This window comes from Microtus oregoni, unplaced genomic scaffold, assembly GCF_018167655.1.
Source record: "Microtus oregoni isolate MIOR12 unplaced genomic scaffold, Mior012 000027F_ref0000203, whole genome shotgun sequence".
NCBI lineage: Eukaryota > Metazoa > Chordata > Mammalia > Rodentia > Cricetidae > Microtus > Microtus oregoni.
Window position 1 is genome coordinate 20281528 of NW_024543086.1, and position 25982 is coordinate 20307509.

Consider the following 25982-nt stretch of genomic DNA (forward strand, 5'->3'; position numbering starts at 1 on the left):
ACATGCAGGATACATGTTCTCCAATTCATTTTAGGTTTCTTGACTTCCCACCAGTCAAGCAACTGTTCTTCCAAAATTGATCATCAGCCCCTCGTTATAGGATGACCAACACAATTGTCTTTCAGTCTTGTGCCTGCATGCCCACCAACTAGAATCCAAACCTAAGTACCCAAGTATTTACTCTGATTCTAGAAAATACCCTATAATTGTTTAGTGAAAACAGACATACAAACCAAATAAGAATGCATAGCAATACCCAGGGCTCGTTGCCAGCAATTTGCGCTTCCCTATTCCAGTTTGACAGATCTGGAGGTCTGCCTGTGTCTAGACAATGGGGCACTGTGGTGGCTTCTACTGCAGGGCTCTGTACTACTCTACTGCCCTTCCATGGAGGCTGGTTACCCTTGCTTGGAACTAGATAACCACTCGGGATCCTTACCTTGCAATCTATTTTTATTAAAAGTTGATCCTGGCACACCAACTACACTCATAAAATGAGTGTTGCTGCCGGGCGATGGTGGCGCACACCTTTAATCCCAGCACTCGGGAGGCAGAGTCAGGTGGATCTCTGTGAGTTCGAGACCAGCCTGGTCTACAGAGCTAGTTCCAGGACAGGCTCCAAAGCCACCAAGAAACCCTGTCTCGAAAAACAAAACAACAACAACAACAACAAAAAAAACAAAAAAAATGAGTGTTGCTTATGATGAAGACAGTGTTTGTGGCTTGCCAGCAACATACAGCAGTCACAACACAGGAAGTCTGCGTCTTTCAAGTGCTTTGAGTCTAACTGTCCTGTGTTTACTGTATAATCAAAACTACAGAACAGGTGCTCTGTCCACAGAGGTGGAGAATGAAGGGAGACGATCCCGCGAAGACCCTTGTCATTGCTTCATTCCCATGACTCTCCAAAGTGGCTCCTCTCTGACCTCTGTGGTATATCACGAGACCCCTAAGAATACCTGCTGGCTGTTGTCTGTCTTAATAACTAGCCAGGATCCACCTGAATTTTCGGTCATTTTGATCATCAGCCTTTCTTATGCATGATATTCTGCTTTCTTGCAGGATACAACGGAGAAGGCTTCCTATCAATACAGCATGCAGTAGACAGAGCCATCATGTGGCACCATGCTCCCAATGCAACACAAAACATGTTCAAGGATCTCAAAGTACTGTTGCAGAGATTCCCGTTTGGGCCCCATATCCAGGACCCATTCTTAGTGATCCTTCAGAATGAGTTCCCTCTGCTGCTCATGCTCAGCTTCATCTGTGTCGAGCTCATAATCATCAGTTCCATTTCACTGGAGAAGGAGAAGAAAGTGAAGGTAGCTCTGTCCACTCAGAGGGGAAGGACAGGGCTATGGGGAGGATGCTAATGAAATATCTCGGGGGACTGAGACCCAAGCAAGTGGAAGGATTCGTCAGCCTCGGGTGAACTGAAAAGCAGAAGTGTTTTCATATTTTTATCCTGCTAGCAGTTTAGGGAGCCCCATCTCTTATCACACATGGTCTTTCTTTTAGGTTGCCCAGCATAGTAGGTCTGCTCAGTTAGCACACTGTCTCTAGCAGGGCAGGCATTCAGACAGTGTCCACACAGAGGGGATTTTTAGCCACAGTTAACCCACTACCATTTTGTGGCAAGATGTCTGAGAAGCATCTTCTAGGAAAATACAACCGAAGACAGGATTTGTTCCCTCTGAGTTGGTCCCGAAACTGGTTTCATTACTCACTTTCTGTGCTCGTCTGTTTACACAACCTCTATCACTTCTTTTCTCATGTTCTAACCTTTAAAAAATATCTTGTATTGCTTAGGCTCTTGTTTCTCATACGTGGTCTCATTCGGTAGCCAGTAGTGACCCAGAACCCACTGTGTTATCCAGGCTGACCATGTACTCATGGTCCGTTTGTTTCGGCCTCCCCAGGGCTAGAGGCTCATCTGGATAAAATCCTCTCTTTAATTTTTTTCTCTTTTTAAAATAATTTTTTTATTTTTTTATTTTTTGGTTTTTCAAGACAGGGTTTCTCTGTAGCTTTGGAGCCTGTCCTGGAACTCACTCTGTAGACCAGGCTGGCCTTGAACTCCCTGAGAGCCGCCTGCCTCTGCCTCCCGAGTGCTGGGATTAAAGGTGTGAGTCACCACTGCCTGGCTTAAAATAATTTTTAAATTTATGTATTTTATGTATAGGGTGTTTTTACCTGCATGTACATCTGTACACCAGAAGGGGGCACTGGTTCCCCTGCAACTACAGTTAGAGATGGTTGTGAGTCACGATATAGTGCTGGGAATTGATAGAGATGGTGTGACCCACAATGTGGGTGCTGGGAATTGAACTCAGTAACTCTGGAAGAGTAGCCAGTGCTTTTAACCAATAAGCCATCTCTTCAGCCCAAATTTCCTTTTCTTTTTTATTGATTATTATGATTGCGTATTAAAATCTCTTTTGAAGCTTTTCTGGGCCTTTGACGACATCTGTAGCTGGGGAGCTGTTTGCCCTGGCCTGCTCTGTCTCTGCAGTCAGGAGGAAGAGGCAGACCGACTAGGGTGCGTCTCGAGGCTGCCTACTTCATACTCACTGAAAAGCCCTGGGGAACGAGGAGCTTCTGTCATGCGGCTAGCACACCCACTTAGTTCCCACTCCTGTGATGGAATTGGATCTTCCCTATTTTTTGCTTCAGCAGTAAATTTGTGTAGAAGCTGGTAGGCATAAAATGTCTTTTTTAAAAAAATATTTATTTATTTATTATTTATATATATTCTGTCTGTATGTCTGAAGACCAGAATAGGGCGCCAGACGTGTATGTCTGAAGACCAGAATAGGGAGCCACCACGTGGTTGCTGGGAATTGAACTCAGGACCTTAGGAAGAGCAGGCAATGCTCTTAACCACTGAGCCATCTCTCCAGCGCCTTTGGTCATGTTTTTGTTCTTTATACTCGAATCTTCTTTTCAGATTAATTTAACATTGTGGAAGTTAGGCGTGCTGGCTCAGGCCTAGAATTCCAATGACAAATAAGCTGTTTGTTCGTTCATTTACTGAATGTCTCCTGCAAGTAAATGGCCCTGAGAATAAAGTCCAAACTTAGAAAGTCCAAACTTTTTTTTTTTCAAATATTTATTTATTTATTATGTATACAATATTCTGCCTGTGTGTATGTCTGCAGGCCAGAAGAGGGCACCAGATCTCATTACAGATGGTTGTGAGCCACCATGTGGTTGCCGGGAATTGAACTCAGGACCTTTGGAAGAGCAGGCAATGCTCTTAACCTCTGAGCCATCTCTCCAGCCCCCCAAACTTTTTTTTTTGAGACAAGATCTTAATATAGAACCCCTGACTGGCCTGTAACATAGACTAGACTGGCTTTGAACTTCTGACAAATTCTGCTGCCTCTGTCTCCCAAATGCTGTCATTATAGTCATAGATTACTATACTTTGCTTTCAAGTCTGGGCTCCTTAGGTGTCCTACTTCTAAATTCTCCTAGCAATTGGTTTTAAATTTAAAGTTGGTTTATACAGTGCCTCCTCTGCCGTAGTTGAGCCAAGCACCCTCCCTGTTTATTCTCTCGCCTTCTGGCTGCATCTGTCTCCATCAGCCCCAGTAGCTGTTTCTCCCCAAGACACCCAGCCTGTCATCCTAACCTACTGAGTCAGTGATGTCCCAGACTCTACCTAGGATGGGTGACGAGACTCTAACACTTGGCTCTTTCCCTGCCTCCAGGAATATATGTGTCTGATGGGCTTGGAGAGCTGGCTGCACTGGGTTGCCTGGTTCATCACGTTCTTCATTTCTGCCTTAATTGCTGTTTCTGTTATGACCATTCTTTTCTGCACAAAGGTATGCTTATTCTTTAGAATATGGTGAGCTCTGAATGGATAGGAGAGAACCTGGAATGGTATGGGTGATATTGTTATTGGTGACCATTTGGAAAATCTCTGATGAATATTCAGTGGTATTGGCTGAAATTCTGGGGAATTAAGCATCTTTCCTCCTCTTCTTCCCATTTCTGTTCCTTTTCTTTTTGAGAAGGAGGCTCATTACAGAGCCCTGACTGGCCGAGAACCCACTGTACAAGCCAGGCTGACTTGAATTTGTGTGAATTCTCAACCTTACCCTAAAGTGCTGGGTTTCACTCTTGTGCTGTCATACCTAATCTAGTAGTAGGAACTTGAAGATCTCAAAATGCATTTTTACAAACGTTAAAGTTTTTTTTGTTGTTGTTTTTTTTTCGAGACAAGGTTTCTCTGTGGTTTTGGAGCCTGTCCTGGAACTAGTCTTGTAGAACAGGCTGGTCTCGAACTCACAGAGATCCGCCTGCCTCTGCCTCCCAAGTGCTGGGATTAAAGGCGTGCCAATAGGGTTTGATATTAACATTTGCCTGCTTGAATTTAATAATCCACAACTTGGATATATAAAAACTTACCTTTTAAATTGTTAATGTTGTGTTAGTGTGGTGAAAGAAAGAAAAGCTCATACTAAATAGGAAACTATTTCAACAAAGGAAATAACCAGAAAGCATTAAAACAGAAGACATGAGGTAGCAGAAGGAGCACCAAGTGTATGTCACAGTGATCATGTGACACACACCTCCACTTTTGCTGGAGGTGTCTCTCAGTGGTAGAACACATGCCTGGTGTATTTAAGGCCCTTAGCTCAATACCCACAATAACGCCCCCAAAGGAAAAAAAAATCCACATTAGGGTAAAAATTTAATCCAAACTTATTTTTTCCTTGAAAATGCTCATAGCATAACTTTTAAAAAATAATTTACTGATTTTTATTTTATGTGCATTGGTTTGAGGGTGACAGATCCCCTGAAACTGGAGTTGCACACAGGTGTGGGCTGCCATGTGTGTGCTGGGAACCTAACCAGGTCCTCTGGAAGAGCAGCCAGGGCTCTTAGCTGCTGAGCCTTCTCTCCAGCCCCCATATAGCATAACTGATAAATTATAACAGATGGCAGATCATATGTCTGCCTTAAAAATATCTATGTATAATTCTAAATAATTTAAAATATTTTCTGCAGTGTTTTATTGATACATCATGCTTCCTTCACATCTGTGGTTGTTTTGCAGATAAACAGCGTGGCTGTGTTCGGGAACAGTAATCCTTGCTTGATATTCATTTTTCTGATGTGTTTTGCCACTGCCACCATTTTCTTTGCGTTCATGATGAGCACGTTCTTTCAACGCGGTGAGTACTGCTGTCATTTTCTGTTGGGGGTGTTAATGACTTTTTTCTGAAAGCATTGTCATTCCCGTTACTTAGAGCATTTAGTTTTCTTCTTCCACAGCCAAGTTTTCAGTTTGATGGTTATCTCAGCAGTGGGAAAATCCAATCCCTGTTAAAAGCTTGTTAAAACACATGAAAAATAGAATCTTTTGGTATATTTAAGCCCTTAAAATAATTTGAAATTGAGGTTTATAATCAGCGTCAGTTTGTTTTTATTTGTGTCTCTGTATGTGTGCTGTGTATGCTGGTGTTCTAGAGGGCAGAAGAGACCCTTGGGTTCCCTGAAGCTGAAGTTACAGGCAGTTGTGAGCCCCCTGATGTGGTTGCTGGGGATCCAAGCCAGGTCCTCTGGAAGAGCAGCATCCACTCTTACCTCCTGGGCCATCTCTCCAGCCCCACCAAGTCTCAGTTTAAAAGACAATGTAAGGGTAATGCATTTCGGATAGCAGCTCCTCCACATCCTGAGTATGAAGTTGGGGCATAAGAGTGAAGAGGTTTCTAAGATATCACAAAGGGTTTCCTGTGAATCTGTTGCCGTTGGAGGTCTTCCATCTAAACCTATAGATAGAGGTTAGAATAGGGAATAGAAAGGTAGGAGGTAGCATCAGCTGGGAGAGCAGAACAGAAGTGTGAGCCACCGTCTCCAGGTAAAAACATCTATAGAAATTGAGCTCAGCAGTTGCCCCTGAGAAGACAGTGTTAACAAGAACCAGGAAGAGAAAAGTATTATTCATATTTGTGAGTGCTTTATATCAAACAGCATGCTCTAAAATGTGATTCCTAGAAAATACTGACTCTGCTGAGATGGAGACGGATTCAGACTTTGAATTCCACCTCCCTTCCGTAGCTTTATATCAAGTCAGAGAAGTTAGGACAAGAGCATGGAAGGATGCCTAAGAGTGCTCAAGGCTGAGCCGGGCGGTGGTGGCCCATGCTTTGATCCCAGCACTCAGGAGGCAGAGGCAGGAGGATCTCTGTGAGTTTGAGGCCAACCTGGTCTACAAGAGCTAGTTCCAGGACAGAAACCCTGTCTCGCCACCCCTACTAAAGTTCTCGAACTTGAAGCCTTAAAAGTTAAACTTTTGTGGGGGGGGGAGCTGCGGGTTGCATTCTGCCACCCAGCTCCCACCACCGGCTAGCTTTACCGAAATAATAACACACAAACTGTATTCTTTTAAACACTGCTTGGCCCATTATATCTAGCCTCTTCTCAGCTAACTCTCGTACCTGGACTAGCCCATTTCTAATAATGTGTAGCACCCCAAGGTGCGCTTACCGGGAAGATTCTAGCCTACATCCATCCTGGGTCAGAGTTTCATCGTGTCTGCCCTGGAGAGGGGAGCATGGCCTCTGAGCTCACTTCCTCTTCCTCCCAGCATTCTGTTCTGTTTACTCCACCCACCTATGTTTTAACCTATGAGGGCCAAGCAGTTTATTTATTAATTAACCAATGACCTTCCTCCATCAAACTTTGGTCAAGTGTAGTAAATAAGCAGATATTTAAAAATTAAAGGTGACCAGTGAATTCAGAAACACAAATCATAATCAGAAGGAAGCAATCCTAGGGGCAAGTGACAAATGAAAGCAAAAGTAGATCATGTAACCTAATGCGGTAACTGGCTGGTTTTTACCAATGGAGCCTTTTCAACAAGAGATGCTGGAACAACTGGAGATCAACATCAGAAGAAGCCTGTGGGGATAACATTACATCAGATACAAAAATTGACTCAAATTGGATTATAAATCTGAAATAAAATACAGGCGCTGAGGAGATGGAGATGGTTCAGTGAAGTGTTTGCCAACTCTGCAGGACCTACATGACAAAAGCTGAGTACAAAATATCCCCACCCTAACTCTGAGGAATTAGACACTGTCGCTGCGGCTTCCTTCAGGTTTAACGAGGGACCCTTAGCAAAGAAAACCAAAAGAGGAGAAGATTGCATATCAACTCTGGCCTCCACATGCACATATAAATCCACATGAACACATACATGCACAAAAAAATGTAAGAGATGAAAGAGGACATGAAGCCAAGAGGGGCATAGGCTGAGGGCATCCCAATGGGAGTTGAATGGATGAAGTTGGTTGGTGGATATGATCAAAATAATTAAATATTAAGTATGAAATTTTCAAAGAATAAATTTCTTTTAAAGATAAGAGGAAATCTTCATGGTTTTGTATTACACAATGACTTCTTGGGACACTTGGGCTGATAAGAGACAATTGATAGTTGAATTTCAGAAAAATTTTAAACTTTGTATTATCAAAGTTTCCATCAAGAAAATTGTAGTGCCGTGTGTGGTGTCACACACCTTCATTTATTTATTTATTTATATTTTTGTTTTTCGAGACAGGGTTTCTCTGTAGTTCTGGTGCCTATCCTGGAACTAGCTCTTGTAGACGAGGCTGGCCTCAAACTCACAGAGATCCATCTGCCTCTGTCTCCTGAGTGCTGGGATTAAAGGCGTGCGCCACCACCACATGGCATCACACATGTTTAATCCCAGCATTTGGGAGGCAGAAATCAGTGGATAATCATTTCAAGGTCAGCCTGCTCTGCATAGTGAGTTCCAGAACAGCCAGAGCTATATAATAGAGAGACCATGCGTCATTAACAGCAAAAAAAAGTGGTGGTGTATGCTTATAATTCCAGTGCTCGGGATGCTGAGACAAGACAATTGCTCTGAAGTCAAGGCCAGTCTTTGCTACAAACAGTGGCAGGTCGGTCAGAGCAACATAACAAACACATACAGAAAAAGAAAGCGAGGAGATGATCTATAGCCTAGGAAAAACATTTTAAAAATTAGGAATAACAAGAGACTTGTATCCAGAATAAATAAAATAACCCATGCAACTCAAACTTAGAAAAGGCACCACCATAAGACGATAGACCAGGGAGCTGTAGAGATGGCTCAGTGGTTAAGAGCACTCAGTGTTCTTGCAAAAGATTCAGGTTTAACTCTAGGTCCTAGAGATGTTCCTGATGTTCTCTTCTATGTTCTGTAGGTACTTGCACACATGTGTTGCATGCAAGCACACAAAGATACACATAAGTTTTAGAAAATCTTTTTTAAAAAGGGGAATGACTGAAGAAAGGGCTCAGCTGGTATGTCTAAAATATCCAGGAAATCTGGAACACATGAAAAGACCAAACCTAAGAATAATAGGGATAGAAGAAAGAGAAGAAATCCAAGTCTTAGGCACAGAAAATATATTCAACAAAATTATAGAAGAAAACTTTGCCAACCCAAAGAAGGACATGCCTATAAGTACAAGAAGCTTACAGAACACCAAATAGGCTGCCCCCCAAAATGTCCCCTTGCCACATAATCAAAACACTAAACATACAGAATAAAGAAGGACTATTAAAAGCTTGAAAGGAAAAAGGCCAAGTAACATATAAAGGCAGACCTACCAGAATTACATCTCACTCTTCAACAGAAACAGTGAAAGCCAAAAGGGTCTGGTCAGGCATTATTGCAGACAATAATCTGCAATCACAGGTCACAGATGCAAGCCCAGACTACTATACTCAGCAAAGCTTCAATCACCCTAGACAGAGAAGACAAGATATTCCATGACAAAACTAGATTTAAACAATACCTGTCCATAAATCCAGCCCTATACAAAGTACTAGAAGCAAAACTACAATCAAAGGAAGTTAGCTACATCCACAAAAACACAAGCAATAGATGATCCCAAAGAAGGGAAAACACACACACAATAATATCACCAACAATGAAAACTAAAGTAAAAGGTACTAGTAATCACTGGTCATTAATATCCCTTAATATAAAGAGACTCAATTTGCCTATAAAAAAGACACAGGCTGACAGGCTATGAAACAGAATCCATCTTTTGCTGCATAAAAGAAACACACCTCAACCTCAAAGACAGACATCGACTCAGAGTAAAGGGCTGGGGAAAAAAATTACCAATCAAATGGACCTACAAAACAAATGGGTGCAGCCATCCTAATATCTAAGAAAAAAAAAGACTTCAAACTAAATTCAATCAAAAGAGTTGAAGAAGGACATTTCATATTTGTCATAGGGAAAATCCATTAAGAGGAAATCTATGCCCCAAATATAAGGGCACCTTCATATGTAAAAGAAACACTACTAAAGCTTAAATCACACTATAAACCCCACACACTAATAGTGGGAGACTTTAACACCCCACTCACACCACTGGACAGGTCTGTCAGACAGAAACTTAACAGAGAAATAAGGGAACTAACAGAAGTTATGTGACTCATATGGACTTAACAGACATCTATAAAACATTCCACCCAAACACAAAAGAATAAACCTTCTTCTCAGCACCTTATGGAACCTTCTCAAAAACTGACCACATACTAGTGACAGAGCAAACCTCAACAGATACAAAAACCTGGAATAACCCCCTGTATCCTATGGGATCACCACGGCTTAAAGCCAGAATTCAGCAGCAGCACTAATTGCAGAAACCTTCATTTTTTAAAGTGCCGTAAATACTTTCATGTTTCACTAGTAAGGATGCAAATATAAAAAGAGATTGTTTCCTTTCTGAAATGCTGAAACAGTCACAGAGACACTTTCTTTCCCAGCGGGGAAACAAGGCTTGTATGGTCGTAACTTTCTGTTACTGATGAAACACTCCATCTTTCTTCCTCTGGCTCTGCAGCACACGTCGGAACTGTGATGGGAGGCATCATCTTCTTCTTCACGTACCTCCCCTACCTGTACATCACTTTCAGTTATCACCAGAGGACCTATGTCGAAAAGATAGCCTCTTGCCTCTTCTCAAATGTTGCCATGGCAATGGGAGTCCGATTCATCTCTCTGTTTGAAGCCAAAGGTAAGCTCGATCGTCCTCAAACTGTTTAGGCTGCCTACGTGCTTTGAGCTGAGCCAGGCTGTCCTTCGTTTCTAAATATAGATTATTGACATACTCATTTTATTTAGTGTTCTGAGCATTTACATTATGGTACTCTGTGGGATGCTAAAGGCTTCACAAACCTTAAAGAGCTAGGGGTGGGGTGGGGGGTTGGGGAGTGGTGTGACAAGTCTCTAATCCCAACGCTTAGGAGGCAGATCTCTGAGTCTGAGGCCAGCCTGGCCATAGATATGGATAGGAGAAGGGAAGCCAAAGAATAGTAAAGAAGGAAATTGGAGCCAAACGTGTTGGTATGGACCAGTAGTCCCAGCTGCTTGGAAGGCAGGAAGATTACTGGAGACCAGGAATTCCATCCAGACAAACTTGGGCAACAGAGTAACTTTGTTTGAAAACAAATGATTAGACATTATATGCTTATATAGCTCTATAGATAATGAAATATATAACCTTATGATTAGAAGCTCAGAAAATACTGAACATTACCGGGAATGTAGTAGTTTTCACATGTATTCGTCTCATTGATTTGCTGTCCCCTCTTTCTCAAGTTTGTCTAGGGGATTGTATTAGTCAGCCTTATCTTATTATAAAGAAATACTTGAAATGATTAACTTGTAAAGAGAAAGACTTACCTTGATACAAATATGTACAGTCTAGTCAAAGATTAGGTGACCTCCTTATATTGGACCTATAGGTGTCCAACCCTTCATGGCCTTCATGAGAGACATATACAGCAAAGTAAACTGCCAGGGAATGAACAAGTCTCATGTTCTCTTAGAATACTCCTCCAAATAACCTAAAGACCTCCTGTTAAGCCCCGCCTCCTGCCAAGCCCCACCTCCTGCCAAGCTCCTCCTCCTACTATGCCTTTGAAGTTTCTGCCTACTCCCAGTAGCATCTCTCTGGTGACCAAACCTTTTAATAGATTCTGTTAGTCAGATTTCCATCATCGTAGCAGAAACCTGAGATGATCAGAGTTGAAAGATCCCAGCCTTAATTTGTTTGAAAAGTTTTTAAGGTTTCAGTCTATGGTTTGTTAGTCTGGTTGGGGGGGGGGGAGGCACAAAATATCAAATTGAAATTCTGATACGACAAACCCTGGCACTTATCTGGCTTTTGGGAACCTGTCCCCCATGCTGAATTACCTTGTCGGGTGCAGGGGGGCAGGGGGAGCAGGGACCGGGAGGAGAAGAGGGAGGGGAAACTGCAGTCAGTATGTAAAATAAATCAAATAATATGTAGGGCATGTTAGGATGAGAGACGGCACATATGGTACATGTAGCTAGCAAGCGGCTTATTCTAGAATGTTGAGAGAAATCACTCACTTCATTAGAGATTTGCTCTTGTAACTTAAAATAAAGCGGCAAAAACACTGTCACTTATGGGGAAAGGGACATTCAGAAGGCTAAGAAACACATGGGCAGTGGGAATCAAACCTGGGTCCTCTGGAAAATCAACCAATGTCTAAACTGCTGAGCCGTCTCTCCGGCCTCACTGCCTTTCTTTTTAAAAGACAGTAACCAATCAAAAGTGGAGGAAAAAACGAAACCATATAAGGGCTGTGAGGGGGCTCAGTGGTTTCAGCTTCGTCCCTTCAAGCCTGATGACCAGAGTCTGGTCCTCAGAACCTGTATGGTAGAAGCAGAGAACTGACCTCCTCCCTCTTCTGGCCTCCACACATGGACCATGGTACACATGCACACCTCCACACACATACACACAAATGGATAAATGGATGAAAAACCGAAATTTAAAATTATTCATTTTTATTAATTGGGCCTGGTGGCATGTATAAGTAATCCCAGATACTAGAGAGGCCGAGGCAGGAGGAATGAGAGCTTATGGTCAGCCTGGGAAACTTAGAGACTTGTCTATTAAACAAAAAAAAAGTAAGGGCTGGGAATATAGTTCAGTGGCAAAGTGCTTGCCTATTGCGTGCAAGGTCATAGGCCCAATCCCCAGTACTATTGAAATAGGTCTCTGTGATGGTTAGCGTTGCCTGTACACATCACTGCAGCTGGCATCAACGAAGAGCCATGTCTCTGGACATGTACATGAGGGTGCTTTCTAAGGATAGCTGTAGGAGGAAGGACCTCTAGCCCCAGGGTGGGGAGCACACTCTCTTGATGGCTCAAGTTTAAAGACATTTGAGGGAAAATTGGGGCCTCCCCACCCTGTTGGTAAGTGGATTGTTGTTGCTGTGGCTGCTGCTGCTGCCACCCTTTGCCAACATCAGGATCCCCCAGGCCCTCATCTCTATGATTAGGACTGCTGAGTCTTGTGGACTGAGCAGGTTTTGTCTTCCTTCCGTGTCACAGGCTCCGGCATCCAGTGGAGGAACGTAGGCAGTGTCCGAGGAGACTTCAGCTTCCTCCAGGTGCTGATGATGCTCCTGCTGGACTCCCTCCTGTACTGTCTGATAGCCTTTTTGGTGGAGTCTCCCTTCTTGAGAAAGTTTAGAACGCCAAAGTCTTGGTACTTACTTGCCAAGGTAAGTTCTGATTCTATTTTAGAGACAGATGTTAAGATTTTTATATTTGTCACCAGGCAGTGGTGGTGCACACCTTTAATCCCAGCACTCAGGAGGCAGAGGCAGGCAGATCTCTGTGAGTTCGAGGCCAGCCTGGTCTACAAGAGCTAGTTCTAGGACAGGCTCCAAAGCTACAGAGAAACCCTATCTTGAAAAACCAAAAAAAAAAAAAAAAAAGATTTTTATATTTGTCATCTGTGTTCCTCCATCTCCCAGTAATGTACTAATTGAGATCCCAAACACCTGCGCTGGGGAGATGGCTTGGCCTTTAAGAGCACTGGCTGTTTTTCTAGAGGACCTATGTTCAATTCCCAGCACCCACATGACAGCTCACAACTGTCTATAACTCCAGTTTCAGGGGATCTGACACCTTCACACCAATGCACATAAAGTAAAGTTAAATAAATTATTTTTTAAAAATATCCAAACACCAGTAAGTCTTTACCCTGGATTCACCTCCTAACTATCAGCCTGTGGTTGGCAGTGGAGTTTCAGTTTCTCTGAACTTGCCTCATGGCTGATGTAATGGACTTGAGGGTGAGACCAGGAGGATGACGTCATACAGTGCACCTGGCAGTGCCTTGGGGTTCCTGTGTATGCCCGTTGAATACCAGGCCCCGCATTATCGCACAGAACTCACTCCCAACATGCTGGAGTTCTCACACACCCTTCTCCATTAAGCTGCATTGGTCGAGGGCCCTTCGAGACCTCTGAGATCACCGCAGTGTCACAGTTCCAGAAATTCTCAGACTAAATTTTTCTCAGCAATTGAACTTTTGGTGCTTCGCTCAGCCTCCCTCAGTGGCCTGTGCTGGCCTGTGCTGGCCTATGCTGGCCTGTGCTGGCCTGTGCTGGCCTGTCCAGGGGCCGGGACCTCTGCAGCATGTGGAGAAACAAGTACACTGTAACACCAGCATCCCCATCCAGGTCTCACCCCCAAGAACGTGACGGATGGTAAGGCAGCTTTCCAAGGACAGTGAGAGAGAGCCTGGAGGCCACTTCCTGAGCTCCTCGGTGCCAGGGATTCCGGGGGTTACAGATTGAACTGTATGAGTCCATCAGTGAGCTGATTAACTTCTCCAGGTGCCATTAAATATTTGATTCAAAGAGTAACTTCCCATGGGGCTGGTGTCTAATTTGCCAAAATTTATCCTCCCTAAGAGAAAAACCACATAAATGGTTAGTGCGTAAGTTGACTTCTCGCGCAGTGCCTGACCTGTCTCAAGAGGCCTGTTCCAGTGACACTGCCACTTCTGGACATGGGGGATCCGGAGAAACCTTCAAGGAGAGAGTTCATGCAGGACGAGCCAACTGAGCAAATAAAATCAGTTGAAATTTTACATCTGTATAAGGTATGGGCTTTCAAACTTTCTTATAGGGACCTGAGAAACAACCCCTTAAGATAACAGTGCTTGTAGGCTGCTCTTTGGAATCAAGAGTTGTAATTCCCTACGTGATAGATCCTGCTCTCCAAAATTGGAAACATGGCTTGAAATGGTCTGTTCCTATCATGAAGTTACTGATCTGGTTTTTGTTTGTCCGCTCACCCTCCACCACAGAGCATCTCCATTGGAGATAAACCAGAATGCAGCCATTTGGTGGATGTCATCTCCACCAAATCAAAATGTAAACCAGATCTCACTGTTAGTTTCCAAATAAAGAAGCAGGCAGTTGTTCTTCCATGGGTGCTTGCAGACTGGCTCTGGACAGAGCCCTGCAGCATGGTATACTCTCAGTGCTCATAGTGTCTACGGTGTGGTTGTCTGGGCTCTCTGGTCTGCAACTGTAAAAGAAAGCGGTGGGACCTTCTCTACTTTGGCATTGCCACCTTAAAACTCTAACTCGGCTGGGTATGGTGGCACACGCCTTTAATCCCACAGCTGAGTAAGCAGACGCACACAGAGCTCTGTATGTTTGAGGTCTCCCTGGTCTACAGAGGGAGTTCTAGGCCAGTCAGGAATATATAATTAACCTGTCTCGAAACAAAACAAACAACCCACTTAGCCCCGTGTTGCCTGGGGCATCAGTGGGTCATATCCCAGCCCAGGACACTTGTGTCATGTGTGCAGCTCCTCTGTAATAGTAGTTAGGAGTCTCTCTAACTTTCTCTGGGGATCCTCTCTGTTCTCTCTCTCCCTTACTAGCTCTAGCTCTCCCTTCATAACAGGCAGTCTTAGGACAAATGGTTCTGTGTGATTTTAGCTGATCCGCAGAGCCAGCTCTCAGCTCTTTCTGACTGAGTGGTGTGTAATAATTGCTTTTCCTGGGACCACCCATTTCATGAGCTTTCGTGATTGCAAGATGCCTGGAGTAAGTCACTCATTTGTGGTGGTGAAGGACCAAGTTAGACCGCTTCCTTTGGCATTTCTTTTCCTTCTTTCCTCCCTTCCTTCCCTCCAGTTCCTCTCAGCAGACTACCCATTATCCTTGTTGGGAATTTGGCCACATGGGCACCTCTACTGAAAGGGAGACAGAAGTCAGAGAACAAGACTGTCACACTTGCTTCAAAACAATAGAGACCTAACAGGTTGGGGGAGTGTGCCAATTCCTTCCATAACACCCGGTCGCAGGCACCATTGGATGACTTGTGAAAAGTGACATCTGAGGCCCAGCCAGCAGCAGTATCGGCATTCCATACCCAAGTCCAGCCCAAATGCTGTCAGAGGGGATAGAAATAGTCTAAACAAGACACTGAAATGCAATTGCTGTGTCTTGCGTTAGAGCTGCATTGTAGATGGTTTTTGTTTTCTTCCTTATTCTTTTGGGGGAAGGGTTATTTATTTTGTATTTATTTAATTAATTTATGGATATGAGTGCTTGCTACAGACCAGAAGAGGGCATTATAGCCACCGTGCCACTATAAGTTTGTTGGGAGTAGAACTCAGGACAGCCAGAAAAACAGCCATTGTTCTTTATTATTGTTGTTGTTGTTATTATTATTATTAATTTTTTAAAAGATTTATTTATTATGTATACAGTATTCTGCTTGCATGTATGTTTAATCTCATTATAGATGGTTGTGAGCCACATTGTGGTTGCTGGGAATTGAACTCAGGACCTCTGGAAGAGCAGTCAATGCTCTTCACCGCTGAGCCATCACTCCAGCCCTATTATTGATTTTTATTGAGCTCTACATTTTCTCTGGTTCCCTCCCTGCCTATCCCCTTCCCTCTTCAACTCTCCCCCAAGGTCCCCATGCTCCCATTTTACTCAGGAGATCTTGTGTTTTTCTACTCCCCATGTAGATTAGATCTATGTAAGTATCTGTTAGTGTCCTCATTGTTGTCTAAGTTCTCTGAGATTGTGGTTTGTAGGTTCTCTTTGCTTTATGTTTAAAAACCACCTGAATGAGTAATGTGATAATTGTCTTTCTGTGTCTGGGTTACCTCACTCAAAATAATGTTTTATAGCTCCATCCATTTTCCTGCAAAATTCAAGATGTCATTATTTTTTTTCTGGTGTAGTTCTCCATTGTGTAAATGTACCACATTTTTATTATCCATTCTTCAGTCGAGGGGCATTTAGGTTGTTTCCAGGCTCACAGCCAGCGTTGTTAACCGCTGCACTGTCTCTCCAGCCCTCGCCCTGCTTGGTGAACTTTCAGAGGGTGTTGCTCTGGCTATGAAGCTCGTCACACCCTGACTCTCCTCCAGGTGTTTTATAGGGGACGGAGTAAACGCATAGCCGTCAAGGATCTGAGCTTGAACCTGTTCAAGGGGCAGATCACTGTTCTCCTGGGACACAACGGAGCAGGGAAAACCACGGTCTGCTCCATTCTTACAGGTACCTGTGTGGGTCAGCTCTGCAGAGGACTTCTCTGTTAAATTTCATTGACGCTTTACTATTAGAGATGGTGTATTAGTTGTGCCATCTTTGTAGTGTCTGGTTGTATATAGCTATAGTTCTATAACTGCCCCTTTCAGTCTGCAGAACTCAGTTCAAACAGTTCTTTCTAGACAAACTTTCCTGTGCAGTGTGAGGCACTGTTAGGCTCTCAACATCTCAGACTTCTCAACAAAAACATCATCTTTGGATTTTGATTGCCACAGGGACTTTTAGAATGAATCCTGCGAGTTATTCTGAAATACCTATCTGGAGTAATTTCTATGCTTAAATAATTATTTCACATCCTATCAATTAAAATGATATTCTATGACATTCGAAACCTCACCCAAGAAACATTTTTTTAGAAGTTTAACATGTATAAAACTATGGACAAAATCGAAGGGTGCATACAGCTTTGAAGGAGCTCCAAAAACCCAACCCGTTCCTACACACAGAATCCCACAGGCCTGGGGAGCTGTCAGCACCTCAGTCAGCTGGATTGTCAAGGAAGCCATGAGTCTGTTTACCTCCCACGTTCTTCCTATTACAGCTCCTTAGGTCTGTGGTCAGGATTCCTCAAGGTCTGTATTCATTTGCCTGCGTTTATGTGTATGCTATTTCTGTCTCATTCCCTAAGAAACTGTCCTGTTTACTGGACCCACAATGCCAGAACAATGTGTTTGCACAGAATACACATTCAATTTGATTGACTAAATAGCTGAATTGTAAATACTGTCAATACTCCAGCTATGAATGTAGAAGCACTAACACAGACTTCTAACAAAATGATACAACACACACACACACACACACACACACACACACACAAAATTAACTCCAGCCTGGTGAAAGAGATGCCGCTGGGGATCATATAGCAGTGTTCGTGAGCTCTGGAGATACTCAGTGGAGAAGCAAAGTCTGGCTGCTTCCTCAGGACATTAGCTAGCAAAGGGCTACAACCATAATTTTTTTGCAGATAGGACCTAAAGTGCCAAGTGCTGAGATTATAGGTATGTGCCAACTCCATACTGTATTTTTTTTTTGGGCAGAAAAGCCCCAAACATCATGCGTTATAGACTTTGTTTCTCTACTTAGTGAAGTTTGGGTTTTCTCTGAAGTTATTTAGTTATTATAAATTTACATAAAGACTTTCTTTTTTTTGGTTTTTGATTTTTGGAGACAGGATTTCTCTGTGTAGCTCTAGCTGTCTCTCTGTAGACAAGGCTGGCCTCAAACTCAGAGACCCACCTGCCTCTGCCTTCCGGGTACTGGGATTAAAGGCGTGCGCCACCACCGCCCAGTATAAAGACTTTTTATAATTACTCTAAAACAGTGTCGCTTTTTACCCTTGGGGTGTGGATGTGAGTGCCTGTGGCTGTATGGATGTGTGTTTATGGAAACCAGAAGTCAACTTCAAGTGTCGTTCCTCAGAGCTGCCCACTTTGTTGTGTGGCTCACGCACAGGAACCTGAGGCTCACTGGCTAGCAGAACTCCTCCTCCTCAGCATTGCCACTACCTGGGAGCTGAGGACTGGACTCAGTGCTCACGCCTGCACAGCAAGCACGTTACCATCCACACCCCCACCCCAGTCCTCTACCTTTTTTCTTTTAAATATTGTACTTGAAGTTTTTTTTAACACTTCTTTTTCATATTTATTTATTATGCATACAATATTCTGTCTGTATGTATGTCTGCAGGCCAGAAGAGGGCACCAGACCTCATTACAGATGGTTGTGAGCCACCATGTGGTTGCTGGGAATTGAACTCAGGACCTTTGGAAGAGCAGGCAATGCTCTTAACCTCTGAGCCAGCTCTCCAGCCCCTCTACCTTTTTACCTTTAAAATGACTTATCTTTAATTATGTGTATGCATGTTTGTCTGCATAGGTATGTGCATGTGAGTTCAGTTGCCTGAGAGGCTGGAGGGGACATCAGACCGACTGAAGCTGGAGTTACAGGTGCTTGTGAGCTGGGAACTGAATTTGGGTGCCCTGTAAGAATAGTATGTGTTCTTAACCTCTGAGCCGTCTCTCCAGTCCCTGGACTTGGTCTTGGATTTCTATTGTACTGCTGTTTTCCTTTGATGCAGAAGCCTGTGGGGAAGCAGCAGCGGTCGCTCTGCTTCCCGCTCTTCCACACCAAGCCGAGTTTTGTGGGCTTTCCTGCAATGAGAAGTTGGGTCTAGTGTGCTCTTTCTGAGGAACTCGGGCTGACTTCTTTCCCAGCACCGGGATCCATGTCTGGGATGCGACTCTCCCACAGGTAGGGGCTCTAGAGAGTCTCTCACCTGAGTCGTCAGTGCAGCTGTGTGTGCTGCTCCCGATGCAGCATTCCAGGCCTCCAGAGGGCACAGTGACATTTAAAGGCAGCTTGACATTTTGAGTTGGGGATCCTTTGTCTTGTTAGGTGAACTGTGAAGCTGCGTAACTGTAGCGGGCCCTTTTGGAGCTCAGTGTACGCTGATTTGGTTTTCGCAGTTGGAGTTGGGCCACCTGGCACAGGTGGTATTTGAAGTGGTTTTACTCAGAGATTAATGGACAGTATCTGGAGTGGAAACCGTGGTGATATTTTGTTTCTGATCTAACAAATAAAGCTTCCCAGAAGATCAGAGAGCAGAGCTAAGCCACTAGTTAGCCAGGCAGTGGTGGCATACATCTTTAATCCCAGCATTCAGGAGGCAGAGGCAGATTGATTTCTGAGAGTTCAAGGCCACCCTGGGCTGCAGGAGATTGACCCAATCTAAAAGAAAAACAGAACCAGGCAGTGGGGGCCCACACCTTTAACCCCAACACTAGGGAGGTGGGGCCAGAAAGGGATATGACTGGGTGGAGAGAAGCATACAAGGCGGGAGGAGACAGGAGTTCAAGGTATTCGGTCTGAGGATCTGTAGAGAGAGTCTTACCTCCTTGGTTCTGAGGATTTTGTAGTGGTAAGGACTAGTGTCTGGCTGCTCTGCTTCTCTGGGTTTTTATTATTAAGACCAATTAGAATTTGTGCAATAGGAAACAGCTTCGTTGGGTCTCCACATGAGTTTTAGGAGCTGGGAGGATATCTCAGTGGATAAGGTAAGCAAACGCCAGGCAAGCATGATGGCTTAGTTCAACCCCAGCACCCAGTGCAATCCCAGCGCTGGGGAGGAAGGCAAGGGAATCCCTGGGGCTCACTGGTCAGCCAGCCTAACCTGATCAACACGCCTCCAATCCCTGTAAGTGAGCTTGTCCCACAAAACAAGGTAGACAGTTCCTGAAGAATGACACTTTAGGATGACCTCTGGCTTCAGCAGGCATGTACTCAGATATGCATTAAAACTCAGCACAGGCCAGGGAAGATATCGGATCTCTTGGAGCTGAGGTTACAACTAATTGGGCCACTTACAGTTCTGAGGGGATAGGTTTCCCCAAAGCAAGTGTTATAGCTCTGAGGGTAAAGGCTTCCCCACGGTCAGGAGACAAGGAATACCACAAAATCACACCACACAAAAACTTTACACAGAGATTTATTGGGATAGACACAGAGGGTGGCTGCCTCTTCTCTGTCAAGAATCAACAAAGAACACACAAACACACACACACACACACACACACACACACACAGAGAGAGAGAGAGAGAGAGAGAGAGAGAGAGAGAGAGAGAGAGAGGCAGGCTTTATATAGGGATTTTTGGGGGTGGAGCTTTCCAGGGTGGAGATTGATGGGATTTCAAGCCCTGAGTTTGGGATTTTTATTTTGTAGGATAGAGGTTGGCCCCCTGCATTAGGAGGAACTGGGTCAGGCCATTGTAGCTGTTAGAGTGTTCTGTGGGTAGAGCCTGGTGGTTGGAGGTCCTCAAGGGTGGGGCCTGGCCACCTGTCTAACTCGAGGGGCTTATAGGTAATAGGAACTGAACTTAGCTCCTCTGCAAAAGCAGTATGTGCTCTTAAATGCTGCGCTATCTCTTCAGCCTTGTCCTTTACTTTATTAGTCACAGCCAAAGTAGATCTGCTTTAGAAGACAGTAGCAAAACCTTCTAAAATGTTGTCCCCTGCCCCAGGGGGCTGGAGATATGGCCTCGTCCCTAAGAGCACTTGTTTGTAGTGATATTTCACTTGTATTTTAATAAATAAAGCTTGCCTGAATACCAGAATGCAAAACAGCCACACTAGTCAGCCATATAGGCCAGGCAGTGGTGGCACACGCCTTTAATCTCAGCACTGGGGAAGCAGAAGGCAAGTGGATCTCTGTGAGCTCGAGGCCAGCTTGGTCTACAGATCGAGTTCTAGGACAGTCAGAACTACACAGAGAAACCTTGTCTTGGAAAATCAAAAACCAAAACCAAACCAACCAAACAACAACAATAACAAAAAGCCTCAACAATTTATATTTTCCTATTTCAGTATAAAAGTAATGCATAGGGTTGGGAGCTGAGCTCATTGGTAAAACTCTTGCCTAGCCTATGTGAGACCCTAGATTCAATCTATCACTACCACAGCAAGTATAAATAAACATAAAATGTTTATAAAATTATGTAAGGCAGTGTATTGAAATGGTAACTATAGTTTTCTTTTCATGGTAGAACTTATTAAACAACATATATTTCTTTTTTAAAGTAAATTTTGTTGATTGCTTTTTTGCTTGTTTGTTTGTTTGTTTATTTGAGACAGGGTTTTTCTCTGTGTAACCCCAGCTGTCCTGTAACTCGCTCTGTAGCCAGGCTGAGCTAGAGTTCACAGAGATCTGCCTGCCCTCTGCTTTCCCAGTGCTGGGACTACAGGCGTGCACCACCACCATCACCAACCTGGTTTAAATTTTTTTCTATGTATGTGTTTTGCCTGCCTGCCTGCATGCATGCATGTATGTGCTTGGTACCTGCAGAGGCCAGAAGAGGGTGCCAGATCTCCTGGAACTTGAGTTACTGGCATTGTAAGCCACTGTGTGGGTTCTGGGGTCTGAACCCTAGTCCTCTAATAACAAGTGATCTTAACCACTAGACCCTCTCTCCAGCCTGTTTCTTTGATCATACCTTTTCCTCCTTTTTTGAACCTTTTGTGATAAGTATGTATCATTCTTGTCATTCTAACAAGAATAAGGATAAAGATAGTGTGTAGGGAGTCAGGTGACCAACTTACATACTGGCATGCATTTGTCAGTAATGTCACTCACTCACTCACTCACTCACTCATTCATTCAGGAAACTGATATTTATTGGCAATAAGAATAAAGTCAGACCTTGCCTTTGGGGATCATATTTCATAACTCTTAGATTCCCAAAGTGCTTTTGTCTTCACTGTATTTACTAAGCGTATAAATTTACTATAATCCCTGCAGTCATGTGATTTACTTTACAAAGACCCATGTTATTAAATTCACTTAGCCAGATTGGGATTGCTCAAGTTCCCATCAGGAACTCCAAAGCAGGAAGGGTTTTTCCTGCGTGTCCTCAAGGGCTGTCACACACAGAAGGAACACACACACACAGAGAGAAGGAACACACACACAGAGAGAGAAGGAACACACACACACACACAGAAGGAACACACACACAGAAGGAACACACACACACACATAGAAGGAACACACACACAGAAGGAACACACACACAGAGGAACACACACACAGAGGAACACACACACAGAGAAGGAACACGTACACACACAGAAGGAACACACATACAGAGAAGGAACACACACACAGAAGGAACACACACACAGAGAAGGAACACACACACAGAAGGAACACGCACACACACAGAGGAACACACACACAGAAGGAACACACACACACAGAAGGAACATACACACACACAGAGGAACACACACACAGAAGGAACACACACACAGAGAAGGAACACACACAGAGAAGGAACACACACACAGAGAAGGAACACACACACAGAAGGAACACACACAGAGGAACACACACACAGAAGGAACACATACACACAGAAGAAACACACACACAGAAGGAACACACACAGAAGGAACACACACACACACAGAAGGAACACACACACAGAAGGAACACACACACACAGAAGGAACACACACACACAGAAGGAACACACACACAGAGGAACACACACACAGAAGGAACACACACACAGAAGGAACACACACAGAAGGAACACACACACAGAAGGAACACACACACAGAAGGAACACACACACAGAAGGAACACACACAGAAGGAACACACACAGAAGGAACACACACACAGAAGGAACACACACACAGAAGGAACATACACACAGAAGGAATGCACACACACAGAAGGAACGCACACACACAGAAGGAACACACAGAAAGAACACACACACACAGAAGGAACACACACAGAAGGAACATACACACAGAAGGAATGCACACACACAGAAGGAACGCACACACAGAAGGAACACACACACAGAAGGAACACACACACACACATAGAAGGAACACACACACAGAAGGAACACACACACAGAGGAACACACACACAGAGGAACACACACACAGAGAAGGAACACGTACACACACAGAAGGAACACACATACAGAGAAGGAACACACACACAGAAGGAACACACACACAGAGAAGGAACACACACACAGAAGGAACACGCACACACACAGAGGAACACACACACAGAAGGAACACACACACACAGAAGGAACATACACACACACAGAGGAACACACACACAGAAGGAACACACACACAGAGAAGGAACACACACAGAGAAGGAACACACACACAGAGAAGGAACACACACACAGAAGGAACACACACAGAGGAACACACACACAGAAGGAACACATACACACAGAAGAAACACACACACAGAAGGAACACACACAGAAGGAACACACACACACACAGAAGGAACACACACACAGAAGGAACACACACACACAGAAGGAACACACACACACAGAAGGAACACACACACAGAGGAACACACACACAGAAGGAACACACACACAGAAGGAACACACACAGAAGGAACACACACACAGAAGGAACACACACACAGAAGGAACACACACACAGAAGGAACACACACAGAAGGAACACACACAGAAGGAACACACACACAGAAGGAACACACACACAGAAGGAACATACACACAGAAGGAATGCACACACACAGAAGGAACGCACACACACAGAAGGAACACACAGAAAGAACACACACACACAGAAGGAACACACACAGAAGGAACATACACACAGAAGGAATGCACACACACAGAAGGAACGCACACACAGAAGGAACACACACACAGAAGGAACACACACACACACAGAAGCATTCCTAGGATGCTCTGGCTGACGGTGCACAGGAGGATGAGGGAGTCTTTGGGAGATTGCTCGGCCTCGCCTGAGGATGACCTTTGGGTGTCTTTTCTGTTTGGTTCTAGGTCTTATTTCTCCTTCAAAGGGACAGGCATATGTCCATGGACGGAACATCTCAACAGACATGGTTTACATTAGGAAGAGCCTGGGCTGGTGCCCACAGCATGACATTTTATTTGATAACTTTACAGTAGCTGACCATCTCTCTTTCTATGGTCAGGTGAGTTGGTGGGCAGGGTCTGTGTCGGTGCCTAAGAATGGTGAGACAGACTGCAGCTCTCTTACTGTTTGTGTGTGTGTGTGTGGGGGGGGGTCCTTTAAGGGAGCACACCGAAGTGTCTCAGAATGCTGACACCAAATGTAGGGAGGCAGCTTCTCGTTCCGTCGAATACTTGACACCCTAACCGCGTGTTCTGCAGTTCAGTTGTAACGCTGCCTGGAGTTAGTATAACTTTCCCCTCCAGTTGAAGCACCCACGCAAGACTACTTTCCACTTCAGATGCCGCTGCAAACCCAAGTTCTTTTCATAGCCCACTCCTCAGGTTCAGTATTTTCTGTGACTTCTCACAAAGCTCAGAGAAACATTTACTTATAATGACCAGTTCGTTGAAAAAGCATGGATAATGCAATGAGCACTCAGAGGCAAATGGAGCAAGGTCTTTGGGAAGGGGTGCCTCCATGCCCCTTAGGAACACAAACCCTTCCAGCTCTTCAATGCATTTACCAACCAGAGACTCCAAGCTTAGCTGCTAAGAAATTTTTATACAAGGGTTATTATGTAGGCATGATGTGTTATTTACTCATTTTCCCTGGAGGACGGGGAGTAGAGCTTTGGATCCTGGCTTTTCTGATGACCAGCCCCAAATCCTAAAGCTATGCAGTGGCCTGCTGAGAGTCATTTCATTAAAGCAAGAGATACCCTTTCATGCAGATAATTCTAGGGAATTAAGGTTCTCTCTGTAGCAAGGAAAATCGAGTGTTAAATTAAAGTCAAATATGAGGACAAAAGAGACTTCTAGAATCCTTATCAATTTTTTGTATTTAAGTTTTTACTTTTTATAGAGATAAAATGCACATCACACAAAATTGGCCATTTCATTTTTTTTGTGTGTGTGTATTGAGACAGAGTCTCACTATGTGGAACTTGCTATGTCGACTGGACTCACAGCAATCTGCCTGCCTCTGCCTCCTGAGTGCTGGGATTAAAGGCGTGCGCCACCACCGCCCGGCTCCACTCCCTTATCTTACTGCTGGTATTTTTGTCTCTACTTGGTCCTCCATCCCTGAAATCCATCCTTCTCTGTGGTCTCGTGTGTTAATGATGGTATCTGAATGATGGTATCTATGTTGATTTTTATTTGATCATCTCCTTAATTTCAGGAATCTCTATTTGGTTCTTCTTTACTGTTTTGATATCTTTGCTGAGTTTTCCCCCAGATTTTGGATGTTTCCTCCAGTCTAATGACTGTCTCATTCATTTGAAGACTATATTGTTGAAGTCTTGGATAGATTTTATTAGCTCATGCATCTGTTTGAATCTTCTGTATGATTATTAATTTTTTTAAAAAGTAAGGCTCTGGCCCTGCGATGGTGGCACACACCTTTATTCCCAGTACTCAGGAGGCAGAGGCAGGCAGATCTTTGTGAGTTGAGGCCAGTCTGGTCTACAAGAGCAAGTTCCAGGACAGGCTCCAAAGCTGCAGAGAAACCCTGTCTCAAAAGACAAAAAAAAAAAAAAAAAAAAAAAAAAAAAAAGTCTCTGAATTCTTTCTCAGATATTTCAGTTTTGTCTGCAGTTTTAGGTTCCCTTAGAGGGGTGCAGGTTGATTGGGGATGGGTTATGGCTGTTGGTTGTATTATATTCTTTGTTTTGTTTTATAAGTCTATTGGAGTGGGATTGTCTCTAAGTTTTGACTTCCCCTTCTTCCAAGTTTATCTGGATGTTTTATCTTGCTAGAGGGCTTGCTGTTGATTGTTGGATGGAGTTGCTGAGATGATTTCATCTTGACTGTGTGCCAACAGGTCCAAAGATGGGGCTGTACACTAAGCCACAAGACAACCAGATGGAGTAAAAACCTTGACTATCCCTTGAATTCTCTGGCCCCACTGGGGACAGGATATCAAACATCAGACTCACTGAAGCCTATGTACTCTCAGGAGGCTGAGGTTAAAGCCACAGGCCTATTAAAGACTCCCCTCAGCCCTCAGTGAGCACTGG

At 44.0% G+C, this 25982-nt stretch overlaps 1 protein-coding gene across 1 annotated transcript in view; it reads left to right on the top strand.

Moving 5' to 3' along the window:
• Window positions 1-25982, top strand: part of LOC121463928 (ATP-binding cassette sub-family A member 17-like) — an 82993-nt gene that overhangs the window by 13317 nt on the left and 43694 nt on the right. The window contains exons 5-12 of the mRNA XM_041676498.1: window positions 1063-1322; window positions 3714-3830; window positions 5069-5186; window positions 9891-10064; window positions 12419-12591; window positions 13857-13982; window positions 16284-16413; window positions 23830-23984. Of these exons, the coding sequence (XP_041532432.1) occupies window positions 1063-1322; window positions 3714-3830; window positions 5069-5186; window positions 9891-10064; window positions 12419-12591; window positions 13857-13982; window positions 16284-16413; window positions 23830-23984 (1253 nt within the window). The remainder of the gene's footprint in view (window positions 1-1062; window positions 1323-3713; window positions 3831-5068; window positions 5187-9890; window positions 10065-12418; window positions 12592-13856; window positions 13983-16283; window positions 16414-23829; window positions 23985-25982) is intronic.